Source organism: Muntiacus reevesi, chromosome 4 (genome assembly GCF_963930625.1).
Source record: "Muntiacus reevesi chromosome 4, mMunRee1.1, whole genome shotgun sequence".
In the NCBI taxonomy this organism is placed as follows: Eukaryota; Metazoa; Chordata; class Mammalia; order Artiodactyla; family Cervidae; genus Muntiacus; species Muntiacus reevesi.
Window position 1 is genome coordinate 47,080,236 of NC_089252.1, and position 27,093 is coordinate 47,107,328.

At 38.8% G+C, this 27,093-nt stretch overlaps 1 protein-coding gene across 1 annotated transcript in view; it reads right to left on the bottom strand.

Annotated features, from left to right (window-relative positions):
• Nucleotides 1-2,003: 2,003 nt before the first annotated feature.
• ACAA2 (acetyl-CoA acyltransferase 2) overlaps nucleotides 2,004-27,093 on the bottom strand; it is a 30,580-nt gene continuing 5,490 nt past the window's right edge. Inside the window, exons 2-10 of the mRNA XM_065932685.1 lie at nucleotides 23,594-23,760; nucleotides 17,166-17,294; nucleotides 15,419-15,535; nucleotides 12,759-12,906; nucleotides 10,726-10,901; nucleotides 9,853-9,982; nucleotides 5,763-5,833; nucleotides 3,575-3,729; nucleotides 2,004-2,422 (exon numbers count right to left, since the gene is read on the bottom strand). Of these exons, the coding sequence (XP_065788757.1) occupies nucleotides 2,338-2,422; nucleotides 3,575-3,729; nucleotides 5,763-5,833; nucleotides 9,853-9,982; nucleotides 10,726-10,901; nucleotides 12,759-12,906; nucleotides 15,419-15,535; nucleotides 17,166-17,294; nucleotides 23,594-23,760 (1,178 nt within the window). The 3' untranslated portion in view covers nucleotides 2,004-2,337. The remainder of the gene's footprint in view (nucleotides 2,423-3,574; nucleotides 3,730-5,762; nucleotides 5,834-9,852; nucleotides 9,983-10,725; nucleotides 10,902-12,758; nucleotides 12,907-15,418; nucleotides 15,536-17,165; nucleotides 17,295-23,593; nucleotides 23,761-27,093) is intronic.

Consider the following 27,093-nt stretch of genomic DNA (forward strand, 5'->3'; position numbering starts at 1 on the left):
AAGTGCTGGTGAGGTGGATGAGAAGGGGCATAGTATGCCTTCTTCTGAGACTTGACTTGTAGCCTTTCTCAACCCCACATATTGTCATTTACAGATCTGGCCCTTAAAATGAACCCAAATCTTCCTTAAGGAAGCTATGCTCCCATTCAAATGTATTTGAAGAGTTATAATACATAATTAGCACTGTCTCTATTCAAGGGAAAAATCATGATATCATTTATTAACATCAAGACTAAATTCGGTAATTTTGCTCCCTTGGGCATTTATCTCATAATGAATTATGAACATCATTTAACATACAAATTGAACTGGTTTCCAAAATATTTTTAAAAAATATAAGCCAGCTCAACAACAATAAAAAATAATTCAATTTAAAAAATGAGAAAAGGAGTTAAAATAGGTTTTTCTCCAAAAAGGATAGCAGAATGGACAACAAGCACAGGAAAAGATGCTCAATATCACTAATAATCGGAAAAGCAACTCAAACCACCGTGAGATATCACCGTACATTCATTAAGATGGCTATTATAATAAACAAACAGAAAACAGCAATTATTGGTGAGGACATGGAAAAATTTAAACCCTTGTGCTTTAATGGTGGGAGCATAAAATGGTACAGCTGCTATGGAAAGCAGTGTTGCAATCCCCTGAAATCTTAAAAGCAGAACTGTCCAATGACTCAGGAATTCCAGCGAGACCATACCTGTGCACTGTGTGTGTGTGCTTAGCCGCTCAGTCATGTCCAACTCTTTGTGACCCCATGAACTGCAGCCTGCCAGGTGCCTCTGTCCATGGGGGTTCGCCAGGTAAGAATACTGGAGAGCGCTGCCATGCCCTCCTCCAGGGGATCTTCCTGACTGAGGGATGGAGCCCAGAACTTCTGCACTGCAGGCATATTCTTTACTGTCTGGTCCACCAGGGAAGTCCCAGAATACTGGAGTGGGTAGTCATGCCCTTCTCCAGGGGATCTTCCTGACCCAGGAATCAAACCAGGGTCTCCTGCATTACAGGTAGATTCTTTACCAGCTGAGCTACCAGGGAAGCTCACTATGTTTAGAGCAGCTTTATTCACAATAGCCAAGAGGTGGCTTCCTTTGTGGCTCAGCTGGTAAAGAATCTGCCCACCATGTTCGATCCCTGGGTTGGGAAGATCCCCTGGAGAAGGGAAGGCTACCCACTCCAGTATTCTGACCTGGAGAATTCTATGGACTGTATAGGCCACAGAATCTCAAAGAGTTGGACACAACTGAGCAATTTTCACTTTCACTTTCAAGAGGTGGCAGCAATCTACCTGCCATCAATGGAGCCATCAATGGATGAGAGAAAACAAAATGTAGTATAACAGAATATTATATAACGGAATATTATTCAGCCTTGAAAAAGAATAAAATTCTGATACATGCTACAACATGCATGGTTCTTGAGAACATTACACTAAGTGCAATAAGCCAGGCACAAAAGGACAAATTCTGCATGATTCCACTTACATGGGGCTTTCCTGGTGGCTCAGACAGTAAACAACCTGCCGTACAGTGTGGGAGACCTGGGCTCGATCCCTGGGTTGGGAAGATCCCCAGAGGAGGGCATGGCAACCCACTCTAGTATTCTTGCCTGGACAATCCCCATGGACAGAGGAGCCTGGTGGGCCACAGTCCGTGGGGTCGCCAAGAGTGGGACATGACTGAGCGACTAAGCAGCACTTATATGAGGTGCCTATTGGAGTCAAATTCACAGGGACAAAAAGCAGAATGGCGGCTGCCAAGGGCTGGAGAGAGGACAGAACAGGGAGCTGTTGTTTAGCGGGTGTGGAGTTCTGGTTCTACAAGATGAAAAGAGCTCTGGAGATGGATGGATGGCAGCGATGGCCACACAACAATGTGAATGCATTTAATGCCACTGAACTGTATGCTTAAAAATGATTAAGATGGTAAATTTTATGTTATATGTATTTTACCTCAATTAAAACTTTAGAAAAATACAAGAAATGACAGGAAAGGATTAGCTGAAGTTAAGGCAGTATTTATTCAATTTCCCTGCAATCATATTATTTAAGGCATAAGTGATGATTATTTGGCAAGAATACAATTCCCTTTAAAGCCTACGCTAGTTGGATTTCAGTTCAGAAATGCTGTATATGTGGTACAAATTTGAGAGTATTTATTCTGGCATGGGCTCTTGTTTATGATAAATGGGTCTTTGCTTCACCATCCCTTGCCCAAACCCAGTCACTCTCAGTGCAGAGCATGGCTGGTTTGGCATCTGCTCTGAAGGTCACCTGGTTTACTGTGGCCTGGTCAAGTCATGTGAGCATGGACCAGGGCAGGCTGCCTGGTCTCTTCAGGCTGTGTTCTCAATGATGACCGCAATTCCTTGGCCACCTCCAATGCAGGCTGATCCTACGGCGTATTTTCCACCCCGACGCCTGAGAAAGAAAGCAGTGGCTGAAAACTACTTGAATAAAGAATGTACGGAATTAGATAATCAATTAAATAGAATTTATAATGGTCACATTTGCAATATTCATTCTCGTTCAGCTCATCAGCTCAATGTTTCCTCCAGTCCTCAATATTGGGGAAAAGAGGAGAAAGAATTTGGAAAGCTGAGCATTCTTATTTTAAAAAGTGTAGTAACACAGAAGATAGAGGTAGAAACAAACATAAAACAGGAGGTAACTGGGATGGGCTGGAAGTTGAAGAAGACGGAGTAAATATTAATATTCAGCCTCCTTGGTTTATCTGTTTTAGATTTTTACGGACCTTAGAATAAGTATAATTACTGAAGTTTGTCTGTATGAAAGGTCAGATAGTTTAGAAACATTTCACATCCCTTTCATAAAAATTAAGACTCCTTTAAAGTACCATCCACTCTAATTCTTCAGTCCTGATAGAATGACCTTGGGAAACCATCCAGGAATTATATTTTGTGCAATCAATCATTTCAACCCAATCATTAAGTGAAACAGGAGTCCTATTTACCCTGATGTCACAGGGAGCCAGAGTGATTTTCAAGCCTGGCATATTTGGTTTTGTTTGCAATTTTCCTACTAACAGAACAAAATGGTTCAAAAAACAGTACAGAAGGAGAAACTCTTCTGTTAAAACCACAAAGTATCAAATGCAGGGAAGGCTCCTCCTGGAACCCTGGAAACAGTGAAGGAAAAACTTAGACCCCAATTGTCAGTTTGCTTAGATTTCTTAAATGACAGCATCTTGATCAGCACTTGTTTTCTGAAGTAATTGTGTCTTACTCCTGTAACTAGCACCAGAATGCAAGTGCCCTGAGACGCGGGGCCTCATTACGGACTCCCTGCTGTGCACCCGCACCAGGGACGGGGCCACACGAACACTGGGCCTCAGTGAACACGCGCCGAGTGGCCGCGCTGCACACGTGCGGAAGAGCAAGCGTCACAAGAGCAGAGGCACCAACAAATCAACCGAGTCATCAGCAAGGTCTGCAGGAGAAAGGCAGGGCTGTGAGGGAGAATGGAAAGTGCTGGACTGTTCTGCGGAAACCCAAGTTCATGCATTTACACAAAAGTCAGCAAATCTGAAAAGCAACAGTCTCTAGCACATACCTCAATTCATGAACCAGGTGTGCAGTAATTCTTGACCCAGATCCTGCTAATGGGTGACCCAAAGCAATGGCCCCTCCATTCACATTGGTCTTACTTGGGTCAAGATTCAAACTCTTTTCAACTGCCAAATACTGAGGAGCAAAAGCTTCATTCACCTTTAAAACAATCAAAACACTTAATAAAAATCCTTATTCACAAACTTATTTTTAACTGAGAATTGTCCAGTCCTATTGGTGGCTAACTTTCCTGTTTTTTTTCCTACTTAAATTACCTTGCAAAGTTACTTTATCTTCAATCATTCTTCATAAAGATAACAGGTCTGAAAATGAATGTATTTACTAAGTGATACTTTTTAAGTGTTAACGCATCCCTTAGAGCAGCGGTCCCCAAACTTTTTGGCACCAGGGACCAGTTTCATGGACTGGAGGTGGGGGTAGGGATGGTTTTGGGATGATTCAAGTGCATTACCATTTATTGTGCACTTTACTTCTAGTATTATTACATCAGCTCCACCAAAGATCATTCAACATTAGATCCTGGAGGTTGGGGACCTCTGCCTTAAAGGAATCCTCAGTGATATTATATATGGATCCTGGACTAGAAGCAACGGGGTACTATAGAAAACCTATAGGTTCTAGAGCCAGATAGATAGTTCAAATCTTGGCTGTATGCATGTTCTTTAAATTCTCTTGACACTCAACTTTCTTCACTGGTAAAATGTGACTGTTGTATAAGAGTTATTGTTAACGTTAAATGAAACCATGGGTATTAATGTTTAGTGTATCATCTGACACAAGCAAATATTCAATAAATAGTTGTTCTTATTATTACTACTAACCCATATTACTAGCCATACTTCCAAGAAGAAACTGACAGACAATAAAGAATAAACCTTCTAAGCCAGACACCTGAGAGGAATAGTTACCACATTGAAACATGGCCAGAACTAAAAAGTGTCATGCTGTTGTATTACTCTTAACAAGGTTGGCTAGGAGCATTACCTTATTCCATGTATACAGAATTATATTTTCATATGATCTTAGCAGGGAGTTTTATAGAGAAGGATACTGATTTTTTAAAAGGCAGCTTTTCCAGGACTGGGATAAAAATCCACCCTTGTGTTCTTTCCTACTATATTTTGTGCTCTCCCAAGATGGTGCTTTACTTGTCCTTAGACCCAACATTTATTTTTCCATTTTATATAGTCATGAGGTACTGAGTGACCTAGAGTATGTTGTGAAACTAGGCTTTTGAACCCAGGAAAAACTACCTCATGATCATCAAAAGTCTCAAAGACAATCACATCAGGGTATGGAGCGGTAAGTCCTTGAGTGTTTACACATCCATAAATGCTGATGAACATCTCTACAGAGATGACACATTTCAAGAGGTTTACGTGTGAAATCTGAAGTCAGAAATTCAGTGGTACTTATTTGCTAATGCAAATATGGTAATTAAGCAGCTTAATTACCTAAAATGTTCAAATACTTCCCAAATGCCGAATGTATACAATCCATCTTAAAGCATGTTCTTAATCCTTTCTTTAAACTGTACTAAACATTTAAGATGCTTTTGTTCTAAACTAACGTTAAAGAAATCACTCTCCCAATAAATCTAAGTTTCCAATGACAAAAATTATGACAGATGCATTCCAAATCAACCCACAACTGTGGTGTAAAAGCCAAATGTAAGTTTTGGGGTTGGGGGTGGGGGTGGGGCTGTTAACTTGGCAGAAGTGTAAGAAACTTAGATTTGGGATTAGATTATTGTTTTTCTATTAGGTCAATTTTTTTTACCTGTATTTTTCCACTTTAATCCATAAAATAAAGTTAGTTATTTCTCATCCACCTTAACTAACATTCAATTCAGTTCAATAGGCACATTGATTGTCTAAAATGTATTAATAGCAGAATCTTACAAGGTCATAAAAAAGTACCCAAGAATTATACTTTAGTAGAGGAAGAAAGGCTCTTTGAATTATTCAAATATAAACAAAGCATTTTAATAAAGTAGGGCCTGATTATATGTCAACACAGGCATACAATGAAAGTAATACTTGTTTAGATTCACATCATTTGGAAAGTTTAAAGGTACTAAAACAAAAAGACCTATAAAAATCAAACTAAAGCCATCTATGCTATAGAAGTTGATGGTTTATTCCATGTTGTGAAAAATGTAGAACACTTACTTCCACCAAATCCATATCCTTAAGACTCAGCCCTGTTTTCTTCAGTGCCCCACTGATAGCAGGGACAGGACCTATGTAAGAACAAAAACCAATTTCATCTTGTAAATATAAAATTTCTCCTTTTTCACTAAATAGGTAAGTAAGGAAGAAATAATGCGGCAGTAACTAAAAATCTTGCTACCCTGACAGCACACAATATTAAATGATATGACAGTAAGAAACAGAAAATGGGACAAGGATGAAGAGCCATTTATGCAAATTGTAGATGAGAGACTTAACATGAAAAATTCTACCATAAATGACTTTAAGAGTTCAAACAGCCCAAGCAGTGAGGTTTTGTATAGATGGTTTGTTAAAATATATTTTATTTTTTTTAACTTTAGTTTTTTAAAAAACTTTTGGCCGCTCCGCGCAACTGGCACATGGATCTAAGTTCCCTAAACAGGGATCAAAACCAGGCCGCAGCAGTGACGGCACCAAGTCCTAACTACTGGACTGCCAGGGAATTCCCATGTTGGTTCTTAATACCAAATGCCAAGGCAAACTGAGTACTCTCCTGGAATACAAATCATATACATTCCCAGTAGAGAAGTGACTGTGGCTACACTCTGAATTTTCAGGCCCATTTTGGACAAAAGGCAAGAAATAGCACTGGTATCTCCACATGGACACAGCAAGATAAAAAGCTACCAGGCACTTCAGGGAAAAGATAGCTAAAAGAAGAACATGTTTGTAACTCCAACAGGAGGCAGAGATTTGAAATAAAACATAACTCTTACTGAAGAAATGCAAATCCACCTTAAAAAACTTTGGAAATAAACTCTAAGTCCCAGATTTCTGATGATCACTAATGATAGTTCAATTTTGTTGTTCACTCGTTAAGTCGTGTCTGACTCTTTGCGACCCCATGGACTGTAGCACACCAGGCTTCTCCATCCTTCATTATTTCCTGGAGTTGGTCAAATTCATGTCCATTGAGTTGGTAATGCTATCTAATCATCTCATCTTCTGCTGTTCCCTTCTCCTTCCGCCCTCAATCTTTCTCAGCATCAGGGTCTTTTCCACTGAGTCAGCTCTTCACATCAGGTGGCCAAGGTATTGGAGCTTATTTTTAATATTGCTCATAATTTTAAGTAAATTGATATTTCTTTCCAAAATATAAAAAATCTGGCTAGGGATGATTATCTACTTCTCTATCTTCCCTTAGAGAATAAAACTTCCATAAACATCTAAAAAGAGAAATATGAGGTGTTTTGTTGAATTCAAATAGTCAAACATTTTATAACAAGCTTCACAAACATATGTAAGGTAAAATGGGAAATTGGTCTTCACAAGAAAAGCATAACACAATCTAAATATAATAATTTGGTCACCTAGTTAAAAAGTTTCTTGGACAATTATCTGTTGATGGGTAGGGCTACCAATAAACACTTTTTGATTTAAAGCATCAGTTCTATATGGGCTACTGATTTAATACAGTATCTAATTCTAGATTCTCTTTGTATCTTTAAGACATGAAAATGGATGGATAGACAATAGCAGACCGTTGATTATTCAGCATGGTCAGGGGATGCAGTACCCACAGGTGTGAAAGCTATACACAACTAAAAGCTGAGGATGTAAAACCATTCTTCACACATCCCTGCCTTCATAATCATAGGCAGCATGACTAAATGTGTTAGTATTAACTTAGAATTGTTATAGTCAATTGTAACAACATGCTAGGCTACAAGCTAATTTTTAAAGGACTGTTTCCCTACCACTTTGCTATTTACTGGGCCTTAGGAAGGTATAGTAGTTTCGCTGGGAAAAGGACACTTTATTTCTAGTAATGGCTCCTACCACTAATAGCTGTGTAACCTTGGGTGCCTTTGGTGGCGATAAGCTTCTCATCCAAGTGCTTTGAGCTGGTTTTAGCCAGTTTCTTTTAAAGCATATCTTTCTACAAATGAAACCCAATAACAGGTAAAGGTAGAGCTGTCCCAGTCGAACAGGCTCAAAGTTCCACCTACCCACCCCCTACCACTGCCACTCATGGGGAGTTCAGGGAGCACTGCTTCTCCATAACTGTGTCCTTCCTTGGAGCCATTAATTGCGCTCTTCAATCCCTGACTTTCCACCTTTTTCTGGATCTGCACCTACTGGGCAGGGTTAAGCATTGCTATATGTTGAATAACTGCATAACTGGAGAACAACTATTCTTAGAATTTGGATTGATGAATCAATCTCCACCAGATACTCAATAATCTACTCTCCCTTATTTATTCAGCTGGTGCACTTCATGCAGTTACCTTGTTTGGCCCCATACTACACCTGAGAGATGAGCTATTTAGGTGAGGGGGAGGACATCTTATGGTATGGGACAGAGCTCTGTCCCAATCCTGAGGAAAAATAGAATTCTTCCACAGTGGCATTTATTATATACTACAGGACAAATATTCAGGCCCAAAAATAGATGGAAGAAAAACTAAACTTTCTTGTTCACTGACCATGTCAATGTATCAGAAACTCTTAAGAGAGGTTAAACTGAAAACTGCAAAATAACTACTTATCTATATCAAATAAATATGGTTGATCATCAAAACCAGCTATACACTGAAAATACCCCATATTCTGAGGTTCTACCTGGACCTACTACATGAAACAAAATCTTGAGGTAGACTGGAGTTATGGTTAGATTTTGATGATCATTTGGGGCTGGGAACTACTGCCGTAAATAACAAAATGATAAATGCCATACCAATACACAGACGTTTAATTTTTAAAGCTACCTTTCATTTCTAAGACAAAAGTTGTACTTTGCTGACAGTAGGTAGCTAAGTTTTTAAAACCATAGTGAAGAAAAAAAACAAATGACTTTTAACAGATGGTTGCAAAGCTTGCAGTTCTGGTTGACATAATTTACAACACAGTGAAAAATGATAAGGTATGGACATGCCAGCTTTCTTTCTGAGGAATTCTGTACAGAGATAAATCTCTCAAGGACATGGCAACAAACATGGCTGGTATTAATTTAGTCCCAAATCAACATAAGTGATTTTTATCTGGGTAGCACCTAGAGGCTTACACTGAAGGACTTCTGAGAAGGCAGGCTGGAAACAGGTGATCTCCCTTTTAATCTTAGAACCTACTTCAAAAACCAATTTAGTTAGTCAAAAAAGGCCTAACTAAGTATATAGGAAAATCTTTGGCTCATCAAAAATCTCAATCTATAACCTAGGGCAGGCTTTTTCTTGGGGTATGAAGGTATAGGTGGGATAGATAAAAGCCAATTTTATTTTTGTGAGGCACAAAACTGGCTCCCTGTCTCCCCAGAGAATGATGCAGGAACTATTAAAATTCAGCATTATCTACAGTTCCTAGGAGTGTACCCAGCAAAAAAAGTTTTTTGTTTTCCTTCTAATTCATATTTTTGGAACCAAGACTATACATATTTGTAGGGAGTTCCAAATTTTCTTCTGCTAGTATTTTGCCAATTGAGATGCATTGTTTAGAATTTTTCATTTTCCTATTAAGTCATAGATAGGCCAGGTGCATTATTTCTTTGACTTCCTGAGGCAACAGAGGGAAAAGAGCACTGGGACAAGAGACTTGGATTCACATCCCCATTTCATCACTTACTGCTTTTGAACTTTACAAGACCATCCCCCAAGCCTCAGTTTTTCTATTCACAAAATCTCACTTACTAGGGTTGTGGGAAGATTAAATGAGCTACATGTAAAATCATGTGTAAAACACCCAGCGGGGTTGGTATCTTCTCTACTTCATCCCATGATCTCTCCCATCTCCCATTTTTGTCTGTCTTGTCATTACTATGTAATCCTTCTCTGTTGTTTACTGTGTGTTAATTTTACATATCTTAAATGGACAACATCACACGATTACTGCCCACAAGAAGTTTACATGGTTTTGGTCTTCCCATTGTGCCAGGCATAGATTTTCATAAAGATGGGTTGTTTAAATGACTGATGACCAATTTCCTTTTCTCCAAAAGTGACCTTGATGTGGCTACTGTTTCAGGAATCTGAATGCCAAAGAAGATTTACCTCCAGAAACATAACAGAACCAATTTGTATCACTGCAAACTTACCAATACCCATGATAGTGGGATCACATCCAGACACAAAATAGCCCACAATTCTTGCCAGTGGTGTGAAGTTATGTTTTTTAACAGCATCTTCACTCGCTATGATAACAGCTCCAGCACCATCGGAAACCCCCTTGGAAACAAACACAGATGATTAACTAGAGGGTAAAAGAATATAGTTAATCAAGCTTTGAGCTAATGGAGTGCTATTAGGATTATGGCAACATATAGGAAGCAGCCCCATAATCTGAAACAAACAAGTAGCACTAGTGATTTGTAGCACTAGTGATAAACTGCTATATTAGAGGCTGTCTCAGGCACAGAATACAACCTCACTAATGGAAACAGGAAAGAATGTAAAGGAAAAGCTTATATCCAGATGTGGGTAGATTCAAGAAGAAATCTGATGAGGTGCATACATGAGGAAGAAAAAGTAAAATAATAAACCAGGTAGATTTCACTGGACAGCACACGGAACTCAGCTCAATGTTGTGTGGCAACCTGGATGGGAGGGGAGTTTGGGGGAGAATGGATACATGTGTATGTATGGCTGAGTCCCTTTACTGCTCACCTGAAACCACCTCAACATTGTTTGCTAGTTGGCTATAGCCCAGTACAAAATAAAAAGTTAAAAAAAAAACAAACCAGGTAGATTTCCTTCTAACATTCTGAAAAGACTAAGAAATTGGCAGAGTATTATATAAGGGCCCCCTAATTTATTTTGGAGTATGAAAACCCAAATTAACAGAATATGAACACCACAAGCTTAGGCTAAGTAACTGAAGATCAGCATGAAAAGCATATAAAAGATATTGCCTGATCAGTTTGCAGTGAACACATCAAGAAGGGTTCAAGGTAGGCCCGGGTGCTACCTACCGACGCATTCCCTGCAGTAACGGTTCCTTCTTTCTTGAACACTGGAGGAAGTTTATTTAACTGCTCCATGGTTGTTTGGGGCCGAGGATGTTCATCTACTTGCATTGTCTGTTTTCCTTTCTTTGTCTTCACCTCAACTGGTGCCATCTCATTATTAAAGTAGCCAGCATCATTAGCTAAAAGAGTAGAAAGACTATTCATAAGGATGGGAAGAAAAAAAGAACATAAACTAGAAAAATGAAATCAAATATATCCTTCAATTTAATTTCTGTTCTGTCCTTTCCTCTCAGTCTACTTTAATATAAGCTTTTATTACTTACATAACTTACCTTGTCTATTGGAGGATTTAATATACTGCTACCCATGCAGATATATTCTGTAATATTACAACTTTGACATTTTTTTACTACAATATTTTTTATAAGGTAGTGCTAGATTATTAGTGTTTGCCTGCTACCTAGAGATGTAAGGCATCAAATGGGTTTAATGCCCTTTTTTAACTTCTCTGGGTGAGATACAAAATAGTTTAAAAAGTTACCAAGTTGTATTAATACTGATAGTCTACAGGAATGTACTGTACACTTAAAATTTTACTAAGAGGATAGATCTCATGTTAACTGTTTTTATCACAATAAGAAAAAAGGTTACCAAGTTGTCTATGTCACCAAGTCATCTATCAGTGAAACTTAATGACAGGCAATGTGAAGAAACTATGTGCCCTATTACTGACACAGTTCTAAGTAAAACAGCTTATCTACTTCCAATCCCATTGACTGGAGTGGACAATAGTTAATCTAAAGCTTCAGAAATTGAGTAAGTCAGGAATGCATGCATGCTCAGTCACTCAGTAGTGTCTGACTCTTTGCAACCCCATGAACTGCAGCCCTCCAAGCTTCTCTATCCAAGGATTTTCCAGGCAAGAATACTGGAGAGGATTGCCATTTCCTCCTTCAGGGGACGTTCCCAACCCAGGGATTGAACTCATGTCTCCTGCACTGGCAGGTGACTCTTTACCACTGAGTTACCTGGGAAGCCCAAGTTAGAAATAATACCACCTTAAAGTTGATGCCATTTCATAACAGGCTAACACTTCCTTTATTTTTTTTTTCACAACAATTCTGTTAAGAGAAAAAGGGAAGGCAAATATTTTTACCTCTATTATTAGTACAGTGAATAAATACTTGGTGAATAAATGATTGAAGTCAGAAAATCTGTCCATGGCAAAACTAGAAACAGACTAACTCTTGACCTTTAGACCAATACCCTTCCACTTAAATGTGTAACTAAATACAGTATGACTTGGATCAGCTCCATTCCACTTATCCCTCTGAAATACTAAAATTAACTTTATCCTCACTATTTCACTTATTTAATATCCCCTAATTAAGAGTATCTGCTCATTTATAATAGTTTAGTTTTCAAAACTCTTTCAGGGGACTAACAAATACTGATAAAAGAACAGCTGTCATTTTGCCCATTTTGGACTGGCTCACCAGCAGCGTGCAGAGTTACAGAGGGCACCACAGCTGAGGCCTTGGGCTAGTTCTGGGTCTCTGAGGCAGGTGCAATGATTCTCAATTAGGAATGGGAGAGGGAACTCATAAAAGGACTCCCAGTGAGTCTTTCCCAAACATACCATCCCCTTCTTGTGAGTATCAGATGCCTCTTGAGGCACCACATCCTCTGCCCCAGCTGCCTCAGAGAGCTAGCACCTCCAGCAGAGTGTATCATAGCCCTCAGAGTCTTCTACTGACCCGTTTGGGGCAAAGTTCAAGTGTCCAGATAGAATGAATTATCCACACTACTTTTTAAGTAGCATTCATATACTTCAAAAGAGAAACTTCCAATTAATTTGCAATCATTAACAGAATATTCAATATTTAAGCATTAAAAACAAATAAGTAATAAAAAAATATGAGTTTCAAAAGGTATCATTTTAAACAATATTACTGTATGGCCTTTATAATCTAAAAGGATAAAAACCCTTCCTAGTTTTCCTCCTAAAGATATCTGTAATAACCACTTTCACTGACCAGCTTTCCACCTCTGCTGTGACTGCAGGGCGTATCTGTCACAATCTTCTCTGCTTATTTGATGTTTTACAGCAAGATTCTCTGCAGTAATTGCCATCGGCATTTGGATATGCGAGTCTGTTAATCCTGTCCACAGAGTGTCTTCCAGCTATTAAAAGACATTGATAAAGTCATTTGTAAAGTGTCTCTTTTGAAAGTAATATGCTAACATTTCTTTAAATAATCAACAGTTCCAACAAAAAAGGTAAAAGCAAAATAAGATTTTCTGATAAGCATTTACTATTACTATGATTTATATTTGGTTCTGAGACATTTTCTAAAAAAACTTGAGGAAAATATAGGCAAAACACTCTCTGACATAAATCACAGCAGGATCCTCTATGACCCACCTCCCAGAGTAATGGAAATAAAAGCAAAAATAAAGAAGTGGGACCTAATTAAACTTAAAAGCTTTTGCACAACAAAAGAAACTATAAGCAAGGTGAAAAGACAGCCTTCAGAATGGGAGAAAATAGCACACGAAGCAACTGACAAAGAATTAATCTCAAAAATATACAAGCAGCTCCTGCAGCTCAATTCCAGAAAAATAAACGACCCAATCAAAAAATCGGTCAAAGAACTAAACAGACATTTCTCCAAAGAAGACATACGGATGGCTAACAAACATATGAAAAGATGCTCAATATCACACATTATCAGAGAAATGCAAATCAAAACCACAATGAGGTACCATCTCACACCAGTCAGAATGGCTGCTATCAAAAAGTCTACAAACAATAAATGCTGGAGAGGGTGCATAGAAAAAGGAGCCCTCTACACTGTTGGTGGGAATGCAAACTAGTATAGCCACTACAGAGAACAGTATGGAGATTCCTTAAAAAACTGGAAATATAACTGCCATACGACCCAGCAATCCCACTGGTGGGAACACACACTGAGGAAACCAGAACTGAAACAGACACGTGCACCCCAAAGTTCATCACAGCACTGTTTACAATAGCCAGGACATGGAAGCAACCTAGATGTCCACTGGCAGACGAATGGATAAGAAAGCTGTGGTACATATACACAATGGAATATTACTCAGCCATTAAAAAGAATGCATTTGGATCAGTTCTAATGAGGTGGATGAAACTGAAGCCTATTATACAGAGTGAAGTTAAGTCAGAAAGAAAAACACCAATATAGTATACTAACGCATATATATGGAATTTAGAAAGATGGTAACGATGACCCTATATGGGAGACAGCAAAAGAAACACAGATGTAAAGAACAGTCTTTGGACTCTGTGGGAGAAGGTGAGGGTGGGATGATTTGAGAGGGTAGCGTTGAAACAAACGTGTATATTATCATACGTGAAGCAGATCACCAGTCCAGGTTTGATGCGTGAGACAGGGTGCTCGGGGCTGGTGCACTGGATGATCCTGGGGGATGGGATGCAGAGGGAGGTGGGAGGGGGATTCTGGATGGGGAACACATGTGTGTCTGTGGCTGATTCATGTCGATGTTTGGCAAAAACCACTACAATATTGTAAAGTAATTAGCCTCCAATTAAAATAAATTAAAAAATAAATAAAAAATAAAAACACCATAATAAAATGCACACACACATTCTCTGCTCTAAACACAAGGCTCTAAGGAGAAGCAACAGTGCTAAATGTGCAGGGTGAGAATGTAGGAAGTCATCCTACAATCAAAACTTAAACCCTCAAGGTTCCATTTCATAAGAAACTTCAATTCTCATGCAACATTTCCCTGTAGCCACCTCCGTAAGGCAGTTACGGACGCCCTCAGAAAGAGTATAGCTGTGCTCTTCTCCATCCCACACCTCCAGTGGCAGGAACAGCAGGTTCTACCAGCTACTGTGAGGCTAAAAAGCCCGAGATAGGCTGGTGTTTGTTATCCAATTAGTCAGTCTCTGATAAATGGGCCCCACCTGTTTCTTCTAGACTGCCTTGTCACCCTTTGAGTTGCTGACCTGTCTTTCCAAAGATTTTCTCAAATGTCTTAGGAATCTTAAATATTATCTCATATTATTTAAGTCTTATTCGTTTCAACTTTCAAAAAGGCCAGGTGAGAAACAGGGTGGACAGGATATCAGTGATTATGACTGGGAAAGCCTAAGAACATACAATATCATTGGCCCTTTGACGTGAAAGGACAGCCCACTATCACTCTTAACAGTCCTACTCAGGCGGCTCATAAAGGACTGTTGCTTACCTGACTGACTTGGGACACTATAACCTATTTGAAGAGAATGTTTTCTGTGCTAAAGAAGAAATCTATTTGATGGAGATTGCTCCAGAAATAAAATTTCCATTAATTATGGCAAAGATTTAATTATTTGGCTTACCAGTTGTGCAGTAGACAGATTAATTCAATCTTAACCCATCTGTTTAATCCATTACTTCCCTTCCTTCATCTCCCCAGGCGTTAATTACACTAGCAGAGGTGTGCTGAGATAAAGTCTAATTTTATATGAGTTAAAATGTCAACATTAACAATTATGAAATAGTTTACAGATTTCAAATAATTCACATCTTGCCAACTCCCTATAACAGAATTGGTTTAAGTTTTCTTCTCTGCCCCAAAATGGTGTTATTAAAATTACAGTATAATAGCATGAGAAATAATTCTTAAAAATTTTAACGGTTCCAACCTTGAGCTCTGATCCAAACTTAGTTCCAAAACGAATATTTCTGACACAGTAGGGAGCCTGGCTCATGCTTTCAGTTCCTCCACACAAGACAACTTCAGAGTCTCTAGAACAAATTTCCTATTTAAAAACAAACAACACCATCAAAATCTTTTTATTGTGACAGAAATATGTATTAAGCAGTAAACCAATAGTAAAGCTAATAAGTAGCCTTGCTTACAGTAAAACTTTCAGATTATAGTGTCTCAAAGGGAAATAAAAGTAATTTCAAAGTGAATGTTAAAATATTCATTCCCAAGATATAAGGAGGAAAAAAACTAGCAGACTTTTCAATCATTTATGCAGAAGTAACAAATCCTACCTACATTTTGACAAGAAATAGTAATTCTTAACTGAATACACATCTTGAAAACTAGCAGAGATATTAATGTCTAGTATAAATGTACAGACTGCCAGCAGAAAAAGAATAAGCTCTTAAAAAGACAAAAGTAAAATTTATCTTATTAATCAATGAACCTGACGTAGACCAGATTTATAAAAACTATGTTAACCCAGAGTAGTCATAAAGAGGAATCTGTTTATTCCAATTTTTTCCACTATTTACATTTCTCAGAAAAGCAGCAAATAACAATCTTCCAAGAGCCCAATGTTTAAAATGACTGTTAGGAAAATCAGGGTCGCTACCTAAGATATACTGCAACAGAAATAAATAAATGTGAAAGTAACTTGTTCATTACGTTTTATCTTTCATTTTATTTTGTAATAAAATATGAAGACTTTGAAAACATGAAGACATTGTCAAATTAAACTTTACTGTATCGCTTTTCCCTATGCTCAAGGGAGGAAATCGATTTGCCCAACTACCCCTCGAAGAGATCACGCTAGCTTATCCTTTGACCAGCAGTATTATTCAGCACCTTTATAATAAAACACATTTCTTATCATCCTCTAAATTCTCCAACTCTCTTCCTTACCTTATAGTCTTTATTCACTATTTTGAACTGCCTTACCTGGAACTCTTGCGGACCTGGCATCAGATTCTGCCTCTACAACTTAGTAAACTTAATGGCTTTAAAAATCAATTTCCTTGCCTGTAAAATAGGAATAACAGTTCTTGCCTCATAGGACTGTTGTGAAGATTAAGTGAGATACTGAATGTAAATCTAGCACAGTGTCTGGCACATAGGAAGCACTCAATAAAAATGAGTCATGACTAGCTTTTTCAAAACTGTGATAAAATACACATAACATAAAACGTACCATTCTAATCAATTCTAACTGTGCAAGTCATTAAGCACATTCACATTGTTATGCAACCAACCACCATTACTTCCAGAAGTCTTATCAGCTTCCAAACTGAAACCCTGTATCCAATAAACACTAACTCCCCATTTTCTCTTCCCCACCAGTCCTAGCAATCCCCATTTTACTTTCTGTCTCTATGAACCTGACCACTCTAGGGACCTCATATAAGTGGACTCATACAGTATTTGTCCTTTAGTGACTGGCTTATTCCATTTAGCAAAGTGTTTCCAGGGTGCATCACTAGCTTTTATGAAATGATTTTCTTGCATGTTCGTAATGTATACATCAAAAAAGATTTTCTTTCTATAAATATTTGTCCAAGAAAAATCAAGTATTGACCTCTCTTCATAAATACTATAAAATTAAAAACCTAGTGTTACACTGAAGTGAGGCATTTCCCCTACTATTAATATTTTCAGAGAAATCAATAAAATGCTGCTCTTACCTGACATCCACTCACAATGGACTGGAAACCAGAGCCACAGAGCCTGTTAATAGTGACAGCTGGGATCTCTTTTGGGATTCCCACACGCAAACCAACATGTCTTGCCAAGTATATAGCATCTGAAGAACTCTGGAACAGAAGGAAAAGAAAAAGAATTGCCTCTATAAATCTAGGAAATCAAGAAGAAGGACAAAATATACTAAAACGTGGCTCTAAGGTACAACGTAATACATACAGGTATAACGTATTTTATACAATAAGTGTGAATGATTTGAATATATACTGTAATTTGGTTGACTGGTTTTTAAACAAACTAAGTATGAGAAATTCTTATATTAAATCTTTAGGAGAATACAGAATTTTATAACAATCAGAGCTGTTTAAAAATGGAATGGGTTATCTCAAAGTAGTATGTTCTTTAACAAAGGATGCATTGGAGACTGTGGTTCGCAACCTTGGCTGCACACTGTAATAACCAGGGAAGCTTTATTAACATAGAAACACACAAAAAAAACAAGGTTATTTTTTGCTCAGTTAACAAATATTTTGTGGCTGGAGGCTCACAGGAACTGTCATTTCACTGGGAATGGTTGTTCAGCAGTTGCTAATTCAACGAACTCAGTAACTATACAAAATATTATATTGAATATTGAGAACTGACTACCATGAACTGTTGTGTGCCAATAAATTAGATGCACACATATTAAGTCACTTCAGTCGTGTCCAACTCTTTGTGACTCTATGGACTCTATGAGCCTGCCAGGCTCCTGTGTCCATGCGGATTCTCCACACAAGAATACTGGAGTGGATTGGCATGCCCTCCTCCAGGGGATCTTCCCAACCCAGGGATCAAGCCCACGTCTCTTAAGTCTTCTGCATTGGCAAGCAAGTACTTTAACACTAATGCCACCTAGGAAGCCCAATAAATTAAACAACTCAGGTGATGAGGAAAAATGCTTTGAAAGAAATAAAGTACCAAAACCAAGTCAAGGAAAAATAGACAATCAGAATAGACCTATAACAAGTGAGGTGAGTTGAGTTGAGTTCAGTCACTCAGTTGTGTCCAACTCTTTGCAACCCCATGGACTGCAGCATGCCAGGCCTCCCTGTCCATCACCAACTCCCGGAGTTTACTCAAACTCATGTCCATTGAGTCAGTGATGCCATCCAACCATCTCAACCTCTGTTGTCCCTTTCTCCTCCTGCCTTGAATCTTTCCCAGCATCACGGTCTTTTCAAATGAGTCAGTTCTTCACATCAGGTGGCCAAAGTATTGGAGTTTCAGCGTCAACATCAGTCCTTCCAATGAATATTCAGGACTGATCTCCTTTAGGATGGACTGGTTGGATCTCCTTGCAGTCCAAAGGACTCTCCAGAGTCTTCCCCAACACCACAGTTCAAAAGCATCAATTCTTTGGTGCTCAGCTTTCGTTACAGTCCAACTCTCACATCCACATGACTACTGGAAAAATCATAGCCTTGAATAGATGGGAACTTTGTTGGCAAAGTAATGTCTCTGCTTTTTAATAAGCTGTCTAGGTTGGTCATAACTTTTCTTCCAAAGAGCAAATGTCTTTTAATTTCATGGCTTCAGTCACCATCTGCAGTGATTTTGGAGCACAAGAAAATAAAGTCTGTCACTGTTTCCCCATCTATTTGCCATGAAGTGATGGGACCAGATGACACTATCTTAGTTTTCTGAATGTTGAGTTTTAAGTCAACTTTTTCACTCTCCTCTTTCATCATGAGTTCTTTAGTTCTTCTTTCCTTTCTGCCGTAAGCATGGTGTCATTCTGCATATCTGAGGTTATTGATATTTCTCCTGGCAATCTTGATTCCAACTTGTGCTTCATCCAGTCCAGCATTTCTCATGATATACTCTGCACAGAAGTTAAATAAGCAGGGTGACAATATACAGGTTTGACATACTCCTTTCCCAATTTGGAACCAGTCTGTTGTTCTATGTCCAGTTCTAACTGTTGCTTCTTGACCTGCATATAAATTTCTCAGGAGGCAGGTGAGGTGGTCTGGTATTCCCATCTCTTTCAGAATTTTCCACAGTTTGTTGTGATCCACACAGTCAAAGGCTTTGGCATAGACAATGAAACAGAAGTAGATGTTTTTCTGGGACTTTCTTACTTTTTTGATGATCCAAAGCATGTTGGCAATTTGATCTCTGGTTCCTCTGCCTTTGCTAAATCCAGCTTGAACATCTGGAAGTTCACGGTTCACATATTGCTGAAGCCTGGCTTGGAGAATTTTGAGCATTATTTTGCTAGTATGTGGGATTCCCTTGTGGCTCAGCTGGTAAAGAATCCGCCTGCAATGCAGAAGACATGGGTTCAATCCTTGGGTTGGGAAGATCCTCTGGAGAAGGGAAAGGCTACTCACTCTAGTATTCTGGCCTGGAGAATTCCATGGACTATAGTCTATGGGGTTGCAAAGAGTCAGACACGACTGAGTAACTTTCACTTCACTTTCACTTGCTAGTGTGTGAGATAAGTACAATTGTGTGGGAGTTTGAGCATTCTTTGGTATTGCCTTTCTTTGGGATTGGAATGAAAACTACCTTTTCCAATCCTGTGGCCATGGCTGAGTTTTCCAAATTTGCTGGCATATTGAGTGCAGCATCATCTTTAAGGATTTGAAATAGCTCAACTGGAATTCCATCACCTCCACTAGCTTTGTTCGTAGTGATGCTTCCTAGGGCCCACTTGACTTCACATTCCAGGATGTCTGGCTCTAGGTGAGTGATCACACCATTGTGATTATTTGGGTCATGAAGATCTTTTTTGTATAGTTCTTCTGTGTATTCTTGCCACCTCTTCTTCATATCTGCTGCTTTTGTTGCGTCCATACCATTTCTGTCCTTTATTTTGCCCATCTATGCATGAAATGTTGCTCCCTTGGTATCTCTAATTTTCTTGAAGAGATCTGTAGTCTTTCCCATTCTATTGCCTTCCTCTATTTCTTTGCACTGATCACTGAGGAAGGCTTTCTTATCTCTCTTTGCTATTCTTTGGAACTCTCCATTCAAATGGGTATATCTTTCCTTTTCTGCTTTGCCTTTAGCTTCTCTTCTTTTCATAGCTGTTTGTAAGGCCTCCTCAGACAACTATTTTGCCTTTTTGCATTTCTTTCTCTTGGGGTGAAGACTGAATTAATTAGTACAAAACACTACTCACAAAAAAAGACAGGCGGGCTTCATTACTGAATACTACCAAACATTTAAAGAAGATACCAGTAATTCACGAACTGTTCCTAAAGAATAGAAAAGGATCACTTCCCAATTCAGCATGAAGCCAGAATTATACTGATTAAAAAAATCAGACAAAGACATCACAAAAACTGATTAATATCTCTTATGAATATGGATATAAAATCTTCAATAAAATACTAGCAAACAGAATTCAGCAATTTAGAAAAAGAATTATACACTATGACCAGTGCAAGGGTCATCAAGAAATGTAAGGTTTCATCACCTGAAAGTCAATTAATATATTATACTGTATCAACAGAATAAAAATAAAAAATCATATGATTATCTCAGTTGACATAGAAAAAGCAACTGACAAAATCTAACAAATTTCATGATAAAAACACTCAACAACCTAGGAATATAAAAAGAATTTCCTCAATCAGATAAAGGAAATCTACAAAAACCCACATAACACCATACTTAATGCAGAAAGACCAGAGGCTTTCCCCCACAGTATCAGGAACAAGAGAGCAATATTCATTTTTGTCACTTTTATTCAACATCAGAGTTTCTAGACAGAGTAATGAGGCAAGAAAAATAAACACAAAAGTAAAAGAAATACAGATTGGAAAGGGAGAAGCAAAATTATCTCTGCTCTCAGATGACATGATGTTATATATAAAAAATCCAAGTAATCAACTAGAAAACCATTAGAATAAATGAGTTCTGCAAGGTTTCAGGATATAAGATTAATATATAAAAATCAACTGTATTTCTTTTTTCTTAAAATCAACTGCATTTCTATACACTTGCTATGAACAATCTGAAAATTAAATAAGAAAACAATTTCATTCACAATAGTATGTAAAAGAATAAAATACTTAGGAATAATTGTTGAGATGGCAATACTCTGCAAACTGACCTACAGATTCAAAACAATCCTATCAGAATCTTAGCTGACTTTTTCATAGAAATTCTAAAATATGAATTTTAGAATCTGTTTATCCATTTGCAGGAGGCCCAGAATAGCCAAAACAACTTTGAAAAGAAAAACTGAGGAGACTCACATTTCTTGATTTCTAAACTTACTATGAAGCAATGATAATGAAGATAATCAAGACAGTGTGGAACTGACATACAAAGGATAGACATACAGATAAGTGCAACAGAATGAGGAGTCGAAAAATAAATTCACGTGTCTATGGCCAGCTGATTTTCAATAACGGTGCCAAGACCGTCCAACGGGAGAAAGAAGTCTTTTCAAATGGTGCTAGAACAACTGGATAGTCATATGTAAAAGAATGAATTTGAACCTGTACCTCAAAACATATATAAAAATTAAATAAAAATAAACCAAAGGCCTAAATGTATGAGCTAAAACTTAGAAGAAAACATAGGAATAAATCTTCACGACCCTAGATTTGGAAATAGATTCTTAGATAATGAAATCAAAAGCCTGAGCAATAACAACCAAAATTGGGCTTCATCAAAATTCAAAATTTTCATACTCTAAAGGATACAATTAAGAAATGAAAAGATAATCAAGTATAGAAAAATATTTGCAGATCATGTTATCTGTTAAGGGACTTGTATCTAGGATATAAAAAAAACACTTATGAATCGACAATGAAAAGACAAATAACTTAATTAAAAAGTGGGAAAAGGATATTAATTAGACATTCTCCAAGAATCCGGCTACAATGCAGGAGACCCCAGTTCAGTTCCCGGGTCGGGAAGATCCACTGGAGAAGGGATAGGTTACCCACTCCGGTATTCTTGGGCTTCCCTTGTGGCTCAGCTGGTAAAGAATCCACCTGTAATGTGGGAGACCTGGGTTCGATCCCTGGGTTGGAAAGATCCCCTGGAGAAGGGAATATAGCTACCCTCTCCAGTATTCTGGCCTGAGAATTCCAGGGACTGTACAGTAAAAGGGGTTGCAAAGAGTCAGACATCACTGAGTGACTTTCACTTTCAAGAAGATATAGCAATGGACACAAGCTCACGAAATTATGTTCAGTATCATCAATCATCAGGGAAAAGCAAATTAAAACCACAATGAGATACTACTTCACATTCACTAGCATGGCTACAGGGACAAAAAAAAAGACATACAATAACAAGTGTTGACAAGCATGTGGAGAAAGTGGAACCTTCGTACTCTGTAGACCGTAATGTAAAATGTTCAGCTGCTTTGGAAAGCAATCTGAAAGCTTTTGAAACAATTAAATGTAGAGGTAACATATAACCTAGCATTTACACTCATAGGCATACACCGAAGCGAAATGAAAACCTGTGTCCACACAGAAACTTGTACGTGATGTTCAAAGCAATATTATTCACAGCGGACAGTTGTGCGCCTCTCCCTGAGCCCTCTCCTAGCTCTAAGAGCTGAAAGCTGCAGTAGAGGATGTGGCAGAAGTCTCAAGGCTTCTCACCCCGTCTGGAAACACTTTATAAGCCAGAAGAACAGTGACTGGGGCTCTAGTACTGTCAGTGGCAGGGCTTCCCAGGTGGCTAGTGGTAAAGAACCCACCTGCCAATGCAGGAGATGTTAAGATGCAGGTTCAATCCCTAGGTTGGGAAGATCCCCTGGAGGAGGGCTTGGCAACCCACTCCAGTATCCTTGACTGGAGAATCCCATGGACAGAGGAGCCTGGCAGGCTATACAGTCCACAGGGCTGCACAGTCAGACACGACTGAAGGGACTTAGCACACAATGAGGTGTGAGAAGAGTAAGAGCGTCCCCACATCTTGACCACACTTTGAAGGCATGTTTAGCTTTCAATTATTGCAAATGAATGATCTATTTTGTACACCATATATAGCAAGGTAGAGGGTAAAAGAGCTTCTCATTCCCCACAACAAACATTGACCAAACTTCTACTGTGTGTAAGAAATTATAGACGATGTATTGCATTGCTTGGGCTTGCTATTCTCCCTAGGTGGCACACAGAGAGAACCAATTTACTTCAAGTAAGTCAAGGGAATTAATCTGTTATTTAAGAAGCAATGAAATGTATCCCAAGTCCCAGACAGGTATGTAGTTTCCAAACATATGCTCCTTTGAATTATATATGCCACTGCTTCGGGGGTCAGGGAATTGCTTAAATTACTGAAAACCTTTAACTATTATTAACTTGTATACCATTATGACATGTTAAAGGAATTATTTTTGGAAACTGATAAAAGAAAGCAACAGGAGTGAATACTTCCCTTCTGCCCTACTAACCTGCATGACATTGCCTACGACGACACTGTCAACAGTTTCAGGTGAGACTTTGCCAGCAGACAAGGCAGCCCTGGCAGCAAACTCAGCCATGTCAGTAGGTGTGAAGTCTTTCAGAAGGCCTCCATAAGCTCCAAAAGGGGTCCGCTTAGCAGCAACAATGAACACACCTATTGCAAGGAGAATTTATAAGCAATTGCAGATTAGTCAGTATCCCTAACATGCTTTGAATAATCCTCTGTGAACTTTACTATAAAGCACAATTTTCAATCAAATGACTGAAAATCTCTGTCGCATAATACATAGCATGGGTCACACACACAAGCAGTCCTAAGGGTTATCATTTTGATCAATACCTGCATGCTGGCACCAAGAATTGCTCGGCAGGCTATGATGCAAATCCATGTTGGTTGCACAACATTTTTATAAACTGATTATTTGCTGATGATTTGTTTAAAATGGAAACGCTTCTATTTGCTGAAATATGTTGCTTAGTCATAGAATCAAAGACTCTCCCAACTAAAGGTGGCACTCACACTATGAACGTCCTCCAGACTATTTCTGACAAAAGGTCCTCTCTAACTCGTGCTAAAGGCATGCTCTACTGTGTGAACCAGTGGTACCATGAATGGGCAACATGATGCTTTTTTTCTCACACTGAACTGGCTTGGCTTACCAAATCGTCCATCCACCAATCCCAGTTCTATCCAAATGCATCCCAAACTCAGTTTATATAGCTTCTAGAATATATGCTGCTTTGAATTTGTATTATGTATGTCACTGCTTCTAGAGTCAGAGGATGACTCAGATTACGAACTTCAAATAACTTGAACTATTATCTGTTACTCTTAGAATAAAATGGGCAAAATAGATACCCTTTATCATGGGTAGCCCCTCCAGTACCTGATGTCAGATAACATGTAAAACTCCCAGACCTAAATTCTCTTTTCTGAAGTACGTAAAAAGTATCATTTCAATAATTCTTTAATTCTGGCTGTTTTCTTCTAAAGACACTCTAGTTCACTAATATCCTATTATAATATGTGTCAGAGTATAACAAAGTTTCCTACATCTGAACTAACCACAAAGGATACAGAGGAATTATCTACATATCTATTAATGCAAAGACTACAAACTTGCAGTATCACTATTGGTTCAATTGGTGTCCCTGTACAGAAAGACACAAACTGCCCCTTCTCAAGGCACTCTAGTGCCACTAAAGGAAAAAAAGTCATGTTTAACAAATCTACAAGGACTAGGATGTGAGAAGCACCCACTAGAGTAGCAAAATGCAAAAATGCAAAGCCTGCATACTGGGTAACATCAGTTAACAGCTGCTTCATCACATTAACACTTATTAGGCACTAGACATCTCGTCACTTGTCATATAATATCTAATCTTCCCAAACAACTCTGCAGGTAAATATTATAGTCAATATATAGGGGGTACTTACTGTATGACAGACTTCAGGCTTTATGCTTTGCATATACTAAATTCTCTCAAAGACAATCTGAGAACACATTTCCACATCTTGCCAAGAAATTATGAGACTTCTTAACAATGGGTTTGTGCCCAGATACACAATTCTCCTTTATGTCAGGGATCTCTTTTGATAGAACAAACTAAACCTATCCTAAAAAATTTCCAGCTTTTTCTTTGATTTCTACTTTGAGAAATTTACAGTCTACAAGAATGTTAGGAGCAGCACACATAACTATATAATTTAGAACAAATCCAATTGGTTATTTAAAGATAAAACATTCAGGCCATAAATATTAAAGTGAAAGTGTCACTCAGTCATGTCCAACTCTTTGCAACCCCATGGACTGCAGCCCATCAAGCTCCTCTGTCCATGGAACTCTCTGGGCAAGAGTGTTTGCCATTTCCTTCTCCAGGGGATCTTCCCGACCCAGGGACTGAACACATGTCTCTCTCATTGCAGGCAGACTCTTTACTGACTGAGCTACCGGGGAAGCAAAATATTAGCTTAGTGCATTACAAATGTTTGCTTCTGATAGATGGGTTATTCTGTACCATTGTACCTTCCTGTCTGTGTGCTCAGTTACTAAGTCATGTCCGGCTCTTTGTGATCCCATAGATTGTAGCCAGCCTGGTTCCTCTCTCCATGGGGATTTCCAGGTAAGAATACTGGAGTGGGATGCCATTTCCTCTTCCAGGGGCTCTTACAGACCTAGGGATCAAACCCTTGTTTCCTGCATTGGCAGGTGAGTTCTGTAGCACTGAGCCCATGCCTTCCTGTAAATGTCCTCTAATCCTCCTTGATTGACAGTCTTGGCCTTTTTTCATATCGGTGTTTACTTTATTTCATTTTTCTTTCCCCTTTGCTTGCTTTCTTCCTAATTTTGGTACAGTCCTATCTCTGGTCATCACCTAGTACACTCCAATTTGGCCAACTCTTCAGTAGACACTGACGACAGAGAAGAATGGTTTCCTCAAGTGCCCAGAAAATGAAGAAAAATAGGCAAGTGAAGAGTAGATATGGAAAAAGGGAATAGCACACAGTGAACCTTCAAATTGCTTATAGCTGTTAACTTGAAGGCCAGCATTCTACACTGAATAGAAGGACTAGAGTTAAAAAAACTCAGTCTTGCTGGCTTGAAGAATAAGAAAACTGAGTTTGCAGCAATCACAGCTACTGGGAACTGAGGGGGGGTTGTGAAAGAAAAGGACCACAGCGGGGAGCCCAAATATCCGGCTGAATCCTTAATCATGTACCTGTGGGGCCAACTACATGCACCTCCACTAAGGTGAATTAAAAGTTAGCTTTGAGATGCTGCCCTCTACAGGGCAGACAGAGTTTGCAGTTTGAAGTGAAAGTCGCTCAGTTGTGTCTGATTTTTTCTGAGGTAAGGCAAGGTGAAGTCGCTCAGTCATGTCCGACTCTTTGTGACCCTATGGACTGTAGCCTACCAGGTTCTTCCATCCATGGGATTTTCCAGGCAAGAGTACTGAAGCGGGTTGCCATTTCCTTCTCCAGAGAATCTTCCTGACCCAGGGATCAAACCCAGGTCTCCTGCATTGTAGGCAAATGCTTTACTGTCTGACCCCATGGACTGTACAGTCCATGGAATTCTCCAGGCCAGAATACTGGAGTGGGTAGCCTTTCCCTTCTCCAGATCTTCCCAACCCAGGGATCTAACCCAGGTCTCCTGCATTGCAGGTGGATTCGTTACCAGCTGATTTACAAGTGAAGCCCAAGAATATTGGAGTGGGTAGCCTATCCCTTCTCCAGCGGATCTACCCGACCCAGGAATCAAACCAGGGTCTTCTGCATTGCAGGCGGATTCTTTACCAACTGAGCTATGAGGAAAGCAGTTTGAGTTCAGCCAAATTAACTGTCTACAAAAATAGTTAACAATTAATAAGTCAATACTTTTTGGAAAGTAGCAGAATTCAGTCTCTACAATGGTTCATCTGCACTGTTCACCACACAATCCAAAATTAATCCACATAGGAACAAGAAGATATAAATATACCTCAG